At 32.7% G+C, this 10,780-nt stretch overlaps 1 protein-coding gene across 2 annotated transcripts; it reads left to right on the top strand.

Annotated features, from left to right (window-relative positions):
• Positions 1 to 8,051: 8,051 nt before the first annotated feature.
• Positions 8,052 to 10,312, top strand: LOC121265227 (heavy metal-associated isoprenylated plant protein 6). 2 transcript variants are annotated; one of them, XM_041168771.1, is made up of 5 exons: positions 8,052 to 8,212; positions 8,347 to 8,488; positions 8,745 to 8,962; positions 9,196 to 9,274; positions 9,442 to 10,312. In XM_041168771.1, the coding sequence occupies exons 1-5, from the start codon at positions 8,204 to 8,206 to the stop codon at positions 10,020 to 10,022; spliced, it is 1,029 nt and encodes a 342-aa protein (XP_041024705.1). In that variant the 5' UTR covers positions 8,052 to 8,203; the 3' UTR covers positions 10,023 to 10,312. The 2 variants fall into 2 exon arrangements, with proteins under 2 accessions (XP_041024705.1, XP_041024704.1); XM_041168770.1 differs by having other exon boundaries at positions 8,073 to 8,212; positions 8,344 to 8,488.
• The last annotated feature ends 468 nt before the right edge of the window (positions 10,313 to 10,780 follow it).

The raw sequence follows: 10,780 nt of genomic DNA on the forward strand, positions 1-10,780 counted from the left end.
AAAGTGTTGTAAGAATTAGAGCAAGAGAGTGCTCACCGTCATTCAACCAAAAGTCCGGCGAGAGGGTTTGACGTCAACCAAAACCCTCGAACAGAGGTGGTGTCGCACGACTATTCAGTGGAACGAAAAGAATTAAAAATAAATAAATACATAAATCTCGAGCTGAGGAATGAACATAGAGATAGTAAGAGACATGAATACTTAGAGAGAGAGAGAGAGAGAGTGGGGCTTATCGGCATGAAGAGTAACCGGTAATGGTGATAACTGTCGTGAGTGGCACTGGTCGACAAGGAGGAACGATATGTGAAGCAGATTGTGAGTGAGAATTGATGTGTGTGTGTGAGAGAGAGAGGAAGGCTTACCATTGTTCACCAACTGCTCTGGCGTAATGGCTATGGCTTGATGGCGATGCAAATTCGGGAACCCACAAAATCGCAACTCCAATGACAACCAAGAAAACTCGTAAAGAGGGAAAGTTTGAGAGTGGGTCTGTTGAGAGAGGTTTGGATGTGAGAAAAAAGAAGAGAAACTGCAAAAACGTGAGGGGTTGTATGGGGTGGAAGGCTAACAAGGAAGAAGAAAACTGAAAGGGACAAGAAAACATACCGAAACAGATCCATTTTGGTCTCCATGGCTAGGCTCTTCGTGGGCTTGGGCCTAGGTATTACAAAGGTGGCTGCTCTGTTTGTACATGTGGTTGTTGTGCATGACCTAGAGTACTTGTCTACATATATATAGTTGATAATGAGATTGAGATTGATGTGCGGCAATGTGCGGCAACCCTAAGATGATCTCCTACATGCATGGGTCTCATTCTTGGGCTCAAGCCTTGGGCCTTCTGATGGGTTTTAGTAGTTTCTTGAGCTCGGCCTATAATCATTTAACAAATTAACCCTAACATGTGAAGCCTTAGACCCAAAATGAGCTCAACACTATATTTGTTGGCTTTTTAAAATAAACCATTAGTCAATTACCTGTTAAATATGGGCCGCTTGTTCAAAAGGATAATTGGGTTTTAACCAATTTATTAGGCCCAATAAAATCCTTAGTCATCTAAAATGATTTTCTAGGCCCATGGTCTATTCTATACCGTCTAAATACGAAAAAACATATTTACCATAACATCCCAGAGATTTTTACTTTGCTATTTATTTAGTATTATTATTTTATTAGTAATTTACAGATATTTGAGTGAGATTGTTATCAGGCACAATCAATCGTTTTCGTTTTTATAAAAGGAAAAAAAAAACTCTTGGTTTTTCATTTAACCAATTTCGTTTACTTGATTTTGGCTTTTATTATGTGTGACAATGGAATTTGTGTCTCTTTTTTGTTTAATTAATCTACTCTTTTATCTTAATTTTCTGTTTTCTTTTATTTGGATATAATATATATATATATCTATGAGAAATGATAGTTACAGTCGTGACTGTGCAAGTATCACGCAGTCATTTAAAAAATAAAGAAATACGTGACACATGAAAAAAAAATTAATTTCTCAATAATGACCCTATGTTCTTTTCCAAAATGACTGTATGATGCTTAGATATTTTATAATTGTATGTAGTATTATTCTATATATATATATAAAGAGGATGAGGGGTAAAAAAAAAAAAAAAAAAAAGCGAATTGAATATTGTACCTCTCTCTGAATTGAATTTCTCAACTCCAAAAAAGAATAAAAAGCGAAGTTCGGATTGTATACGCGCCTTGATGTCGGCTAGCTAACATATGGAAAACAACACAAGTCTCGTGAGAGGTTAATGAAAACCATTTTAAAGTGTTAGCTTTTCGTCCTTTGGTTTCGTCCGAAACTCGTTACATTTTCATCTATAAATCGTGATTATTCATTAATTTTTAATTTTTTAAAAGAATAAAGGATAATTTGATGGTGATGAACCGTGACAGTAGGATAAAAATGTAATTTGTAATATTATTCTTTTAATAACGTCTATATTAAAATTAGAAATTTTTTGGCTAAGAATTCTAGAATTTGTCCCTTCAGGACCCAATTCACTCCAAGCATCGACAAAAATGAATCCCATGCATTAATTCGTGCATGATTGCTAAGCGAATGGGTATCAAAAGTAAACGTAGCCCACGTTGAAAATACTTGGATTCTAATCTTTAACTACACATGCTCAAGATGTTTATCTCGTGACTCTTATATTATATTATATATATATATGGTCCCCGTGTAATTTCTGTTCCTGTTTTGACCGTGAAATTTGAGAAATTTTATTTGAAGTCTTCACTTAGAGACTGTATGTACAGATACATTATTAAATGAAAGAAAACTTCATTTTAAGAAGAATAGTTTTGTAATTTTAAAAAATTAAGTTAAAATAGCTTAAACTTACATTACAATCTTTATTTAAAGACTGTACCTAACATTACTCGTGAAACTTACATGTACTTTTTGTGGTGCACGAAACTTCCAGCACATGAACTTTTTTATGCAGCTATACATCGACCATGGCCACTTGGCAGCGTGGTCCTCCAACCCTAAGGCCACGGTAGCTTTTCTTCCAAAGGAAAATATCAAGCCTTTTAGCCGAAGGTCCCCACAAAGATACATTAATAAAGCATTGAGAACAAAGAGCAGTGTAGATATGTTTCAACCTCCCCCTTAGCCTGGAAGTCGTGCACTCTCCTCTTCCAAGTTTCCTTGCACTTGTTGGGAAATAAATCTCATTTTAAAATTTTTATCTAATTTACTTCTTAAATATAGTTCAAATATAAATATTTTTAAATTAACTATTATAACTTTTTTAAACTTTTAAATAAAAAATAAAAAATAATTCAATTTTTTCAAATCTTCAAATAAAAATAATATTATAAAATTATATTGTAATAATATTTTAACTTTATAATATTTTTTATTCAATTTTCTCTCTCATTTTTTAAAATCTAAAAAATATTCAACTCATATTATTTTATTACTCTTCAAAAAATTCTCATCTCATCTCACTCAACAAACGACCCTGGAGAGTGACATAATTTGAATTATGTAGAATCTGTACGGATGGCTAACATTACTGATATGTGTAAATTAAGCATCTCAACGAAGTTCAATATAAGATATTGTTTGATAGAACCTTTTTTTTTTTTTTTAAATTATGTTTGATAGAACTTACAATATATTAGAAATTCAAATTGAAAAAGAGAATGAGAATGGGGAGACAACATTTGAGGACTACATTTTTATTGTTTCGCAATAAATTGAATACAATCATATCAATATGTCGAAATGAAATAAAGTAAATATCGTAAAATTCAAATTATTTGATAATTATCCTAATCAAATTTATCAAATTCTTAATTTGATATCATCTCTAATATCCTGTAATTTAAGGTGAAAAACATTTTAATCTGATAATTAGAATATCAAATTTGAAGTCGTGGCCAGCAAAGAGTTAATAACATCAACAAAAATGTTAACAATAAATCAAAAGATTGAGGTTGCATTTAGATGTTGAACTGAGTTGAGTTAAGATGATAAAATATTATTAGAATATTATTTTTAATATTATTATTATTTTGAGATTTGAAAAAGTTGAATTGTTTATTATATTTTGTGTTGGAATTTAAAAAATTATAATGATGAGTTGAGATGAATTTTACTTCCAAACGAAACCTAAGTCAACATAAGGCAAAATATGACAACGATGAGCTATAGGACTAAAAACTAAACGCCAACAAAAATAGTCATGGGGATTTAAAACATGCTCACAACGACTAAGAACAATTGGGCTAACGAATAATTGATGAAAATAGCCACGGCTAACGAAGATGCACAGAACAATTGGGCTAATTGACATATGATTGAACGACAGCGAAAATTCTATGAGATTGGTAAAACCAATCGAATAAAAACAAATATTCCCCACTCATTGTCAATTACCTTTCTACTTTCGAAAGTTAAATCTAAAAGACTAGTTAAGATCATGCATGACATTAATGAAAGGGCTCTAAGAGCAATGGCGGCCTAGTCAAATGTTGGTGCCTTGTCAAATTTTGTCTAATTTTTAATAAAATAGTCTGTATTGAAGTAGTGAAAATTATAATGTTCAAACTTTTAAGTTATAGTAAAGTTAAACTATTCTCCAAGTTTGAAGTTCTATTGTTCATATCCAAAACAACTTTTTAGTCAAAATATTAGAGAAGTTCTACAGTTCTACTATTCAATTCCCCTTTTCTTCTTTTTCTCTCTCTCTTCCTTTAGTTGGAATGTATATGTTGGATAATTAAGTTGAGCAAAACAATAGTTGAGAAATAATAATTTTAACTAAAAATTAAATTATTAATTAATATATGGAGTGTATGTATAAAATATATAAAAAAATTTATTAAAATACATAATATTATATTATTATTTTAACTTTAAGATGGATAGTCTAATATAGATTAACATCTCCAATAACTTTGGCTTTAATTAAAACCTTAACTTTTAATCAAATTTTAGACTTAGCAATAGCTAGACCGCCAATGCTCTAATACCGTGATAGAGTTTAGAATACAATAAAAATTGAGATGGAAAAAAGAATGAAAGTTTTTTATAAGTCGGTGTGATTAACACACCTAATAAAGTACTTACCTGACGTATATAATATGACTAGTTAAGATCAAGCGTGACATTAACCAATGACCCTAATACTATGATAGAGTTTAGAATAAAAAATAATCAATACACTAATAGTCATTTCTTTAACTATTAAGTAAAAAAAATTAAAATAATAAGGTATCAAAATGAGTGAATAAGTTGGGTAGACAAAATAATATTTTTCATAAAATTATATAAATAAATATTGTGAAAATCAAATATCTTGATATGCAAAAATACTTGATAACTTTATAAAATAAAATCTTTTACTATAATTAGTAATTACGATTAAATTAACAGTGTTAAGGCACAAACTTGTAAGGTCACTTCAAATACAACTTTTCCGATGCACGTAATGTCAGGAGATCCATCGACCATACATCAAACCATATACAACAGACGAGATGAAAGCAGATAGTACATCACATTTCTCCAAACCAATATTTCTCCAGAATCGAGAGAAAAGATATCCTTGCTACTATTCTACAATTTTTCTATAATTTTTTAATAAAATAATATTTTTTAAATATTTTAATTTTGATTTGATGTGTTTAAAATTTAAAAAGTATTATTTTATTCAAAATTGTAGAAAAAATGTAAATGAGTATGTCTATCATTGAGAGTGTTTGTTGCGTGTGAAGCTGCAAATGCAAGTAAAGAGATAAGAAAATGGAGTAAGCTGAGCTCTATAGATATGGTGGGGAGCTTTTTCCGCGTCGGTACAAATGATTGCTTGGGAGATGGTCCCAAAATGGTGACCCTGCATACGCAACTTGATAAAAACTCCTATTATAGAGCAATATGACTCCATCTAGAAATCAGTCTCAACCCCAATCCAGCTTTTTTCTTTTTGTTTTCTTTCTTTTGGGTCTAAATTGGCCAGAGAGCTGAATAATATGCATGATCAGGGGGGCATCGATGGAGTTAATTAAAGCACCATCTATTTGTGATGGGTGAGTTCTCGGCCCGGATGAAGCCCAAGCCGCGTCGTTGATCAGTCTATCCTGTCTTTGTGCATGTTTGAGAAAAAGAGTATCAAAAGTATTGGTATACATGCTCCGAAGAAATGTACAAGATATATATATAACTCCGTCAAAAGTACGTAGGCACCAAATTTTATTTTAATTTATTTTTTGTCATTAATGCCGACTAAACCTGACCACATAATTTTGATATAAAATATTTAAAAAATAATGTTACATATAGTAGAGTGCACAAATACTTTACAATCGTTTTGAAAAAAAAGTATAATCTACTATTAACAAATTATTTTTTTTATATGAATCTCATATTTATTTATTTTTTTCAAAATGATTATACGGCGCTCGCACACTCATGATACTAACTATCATTTCTTATACCTAAAACGGCTAATTACGTTGCATTTATATAATTCTTATGAGAAATGTTAACTTTACCACAAAAAACATACAAAAAAACTTACCTATCAATATGGTTTCTTATCCTTTTTTTTTTTTTTCTTTTTTAAAATGAAACTGATGTACATGTGATGCAGTCACGTAAATATGTTAATTTATTATTAGCATTGCTATATTCTTATTTGTGGGAGATTTGAGTCTAGACGGATTTCACGAAGAGTCGCTAAACGAAACAATCGAAGCGAAGGAATATTTCCAGATGCTTGTTCATGATCATGAACTTCATGATCATTATGGAAAGATAGTTGATTTTATCACCTAACCAACTCCCTTGTTGGTGTGTTAGTGGTTATGTAGTGTAGTGGGTAAGAGTTATTGTCCGTGCCCACCGATTGCTAGTTGAGCTGCTACCATTATTGACAGTACCCTAGTAGCAATGATCGATAATACTTTCTTTTTGACTTACCATGCATTATTAGAGCACTGATAAATGTCAGTAAAAATAATATTTTGAAAATATCTATTAAGAGTGTATTTAGATATTGAAGTGGGTTGAGTTGAAATCATAAAATATTATTAGAATATTATTTTTTAATATTATTATTATTTTGAGATTTAAAAAAATTGAATTATTTATTATATTTTGTGTTAGAATTTGAAAAAATTGTAATAATGAGTTGAGATGAGTTAAAAGTAGTTAAAAATCCAAATAAAGCCTAAATTTCTGCTATATTGTATTAGATTGATTAAACACAATTCATTTAAAAGATGACCTAGAGTAATAATTTTATTTTTAGAGTAATAGAATTGTAGTATCTTCATTTTATTATTTTATTATTTTTTGTGTTTCTCTTTTCCCTCCCTCTAGTGTAATTTCATCCCTAGAATTATGATATATTTTCTTATTATTGATCATATTTTTATAAAATAATAATATGAGTAAACTTTTTATTAATTATTTATAAAGTACAAAATAATGCAATAATTTTATCTTATAACAAATTATAATATAAGTAATGTTCATCTATATAATTTAATTAAAGAAATATTAATAATAAAAAATAATAATATTTTATTATTATAACAAGTGTGATGACTAATCTAATGTAGACTTCAAATTTTGAGTGATTAGCTAAACGTAAAAACTTCTATATTAGTCAAATTTTAAAAATTGAGATAATTAATTCAATGTTAATGCTCTGACCAAAAAGTATTAGATACTCACAAATATTTAAATATTTATAATCTAGTATTCTTATCTCATGATAAAAAGATAAGGTTTATAAAATATAATTATAAAAATATGTTATAAATTAACGTGATGTAATATAATGTAACGTATTAAAATTATAATGTAATATATGATGTCAAGCCATATAAAGTTTATAAGATAGTTCTATTATAATTTTTTTTTATGGAGCAAATATTTCTCAATTCAAAATATCATGCAATTGAAGTTCTTACGTAAATACTATTTTTAAATAGTAATTATAATATTAGTTCCTAAGTTTTCACAAACTCCCTATCTTTTCGAATTTAGCAACTAAATCCTTATGTTTAGAATTTTTTGCAATTAACCCCCTATTTGTGTGTAGTATGTAAAAGCCTCCCCGTACGTAACTATATAAATATTGTTTTTTAAATAGATAATTAACTATTTTTTTAACTAGTCAACAGTTTCTTTTTTAGTTTAATAATCTTTATTTATTTTATTTTTCAATTAGTTTTTAAAATCCTACATAAATTTTTTAGGAAACTCAAACACTGATTTTTCAATTAACCTATTTCTTAATCAAACCATATACACTATACAGTACAGAACGTGATACCGAAATACATAGTATGAGACTAAATAATAAATTCTTAAATTATAATGGGTTAGACAGCAAGGGGTTGCACGGTCATTTTACAAGACACGCCAGCGCTGACGATGCCGTCGTTTCTGGACAACCATTAGTCTACTTCGACGGCAGTTCCCGACTCACTCACCATCCCCATTAATTAATCACATTCCCCATAATCATACATACATCATACATCCATCGTTCCACCCACACATGATATATACATCCATAGGCGGTCCCTCGTGGATCAGACCCGCAACCGAGCCTCTTATAAATCTCAACTCCGTCCTCCATTGCTACTCTTCAAAGGATCCTTCTAGCAGATCTCTACGTCGGTCGAATAATTAATTGAGTTTTTGTCATTCTGATTATCGCCAATGGGTGAGGTCTGTCTCAAGTCTCTCTAGATTCAGCTCTTCGATTATTCATGGGGTTTTCGTATTGTCTTATGTTCTGTATTGACTAACGTTGTCTTTTTTTTTTTATAACTTTCTTTTTCGTCTTTGATTGGGAAAAGCAGAAAGTTCAGGGAGAGAAGAATGAGGGGGAGAAGAAACCCGCCGACAAGAAAGACGATGGCAAAGCCACCGCCGTTTTCAAGATGGAAATGCATTGCGAGGGCTGCGCCAAGAAAGTCAGAAGAGCCGTTCGTAGTCTCGATGGTATACATGGAAATCCATGACTTTAAATGACATTATGTGGTTTTGCTAATGTATTAGTAATTCGATCTTCACTATATGAACTGTGGAGTGGATCCTCTCTCATCGTTCTCTCTAAAAATTTTCAACGCTGAATTGAAACAGAGAATTGTTCCTGTTACGATTCTCAACAAATTCAGCATGATTTGTTTTTGTTTCCAAATTCTAGGCATAAGTTGTTCCTCATTGCGTTGTTGTTGTTGATGATCTATGTCTACAGGTGTTGAAGATGTGAAGACAGATTGTGCGGCAAACAAATTGACGGTAACGGGGAAAGCGGACCCCGCGGCCATCAAGGAGAGGCTGGAGCAGAAAACAAAGAAGAAGGTGGAGCTCGTCTCTCCGCAGCCAAAGAAAGATGGCGGTGGGGATAAGAAGCCGGAGGAGAAATCGGAGAAGAAGGAAGAGAAGAAGGAAGAGAAGAAACCCCCCAAAGAGGTGCACTCTCTAACCTGCGCTTCACAACCGGCCTCTCGTTAACATGCGCCGTTGCCAGCTGTGCCATGCCTTGCACACACGTTGCACTTTAGCCCGAGTGGGGCTTTTTTATGAAAAGATTAATCAATTAATTAATTTCGTTACCAACGAGGAGAGTTTTGAGTTAAGTTGTTATTATTCAAATCTGATTTTGTGAACTAATTTTATGAGCGATTTTTCTTATGTGGGTCCAGAGTTCTGTGGTTATGAAGATCAGACTGCATTGTGAAGGTTGCATCCATAAAATAAAGAAGATCATACTGAAGTTCAACGGTGAGATATCACCAAACCCTTTTAATTATTCAATAATTATAGTGATGCAAACTCACCAAACTCCAATACTCTTTCCGTTGAGGGCTAAAATATTCTGGAACACCCAGATGATTGGCTAGCTACAATGAATGACATTTACCAATTTATTTCAATTGATGCCGATGCAGGAGTTGAGAAGGCGGAGGTAGATGCGGGGAAGGATCTGGTGACGGCGAAGGGCACCATGGACGTGAAGGAATTGGTTGCCTACCTCAAAGAGAAGCTGAAAAGGAACATCGAGGTCGTCCCGCCCAAGAAAGACGAAGGCGGAGATAAGAAAGCAAAAGAAGCCGGCGGAGGTGGCGACAAGAAAGAGAAAGAAGCCGGCGGAGGTGGCGAGAAGAAAGAGAAAGAAGCTGGAGGAGGAGGAGGTGGCGACGGTGGAAAGAAAGAGGAAGGTGGTGGGACAAAGGTGGAGGTGAGCAAGATGGAGTACCATGGATACCCGTATGGAGCTCCCATGCACTACTGGCAAGAGGGACAATCGTCGTCATACGCTCAGAGTTACCCGATGATGGACGTTCAACATCATCAAGGATATGGGGTTGTAAATCATGCGTATGCGAACCAAGGGTATGCGAATCAAGGATCCGTAGATCATCAAGGATATGGTGTTGTAAATCAGGGATACATGGTGCCGGCGAACCACCCGATGTATGCGCCGCAGATGTTCAGCGACGAGAATCCCAATGCTTGTTCCATCATGTGAGTGAGATAGCAATCGAAACCCAGATCCCCCAAAACTCCAAAAACCAAAACCCGTAGACGAAGTCGGAGTATATACTGTATACTGAGACAAGAAAAGTAAAAAAAAAAATATATATATATATATTATGGAATTTTAATTAGCTTAATGGATGGGGGTATGGTAGCCGGCTGGTTTGGGTTGTTGGGTTAGGTTGTTGGTCGTTCTTTTGTTATTGTCATCGTCTAAATTTTGTACTAATTTTTTAGAGTAGTCGAATGTAATAAAAAAGTATATAGTATATAAATACTCAACCAGTAATGTCAAAAATACGTGGAGTTGAACGTTGATTATTACGTTAGGCTCCGTGGAATCCACTTGTTAATTTATATTTTGTTCGTTTCTTTCTTCGTTTTTTGGTCTTTTTTAAAGGGTGGATGAATTAATTTTGGTTTCAACCAATGAGGGGCAGCAAAAAAGCATTGATGGTTTTGATTGAATATTGAATGTGCGTGTGGGGGCCAAGTGGAGGCATTATTGTCATTCTTCTTGTCATAACTGCGACACTGTCTAGTTGTTCCAATTACACTGTCTAGTTGTATCACAATTGTAATAGCCGTCGGTTGGTGGTACCAAGTACCAACTTGCCCGGGTGCGCTACCTATGCAAATTGTTTCGAGCAAGTAGAGCCAGTATCGTAATCATTCGATGGATCATTATCATGAATTATTTTATGTTCGCGTGATTGTCACATGTCCATATTATTTTATTTGTACATACTA

The sequence above is a fragment of the Juglans microcarpa x Juglans regia genome, chromosome 5D (genome assembly GCF_004785595.1).
Source record: "Juglans microcarpa x Juglans regia isolate MS1-56 chromosome 5D, Jm3101_v1.0, whole genome shotgun sequence".
Taxonomy (NCBI): domain Eukaryota; kingdom Viridiplantae; phylum Streptophyta; class Magnoliopsida; order Fagales; family Juglandaceae; genus Juglans; species Juglans microcarpa x Juglans regia.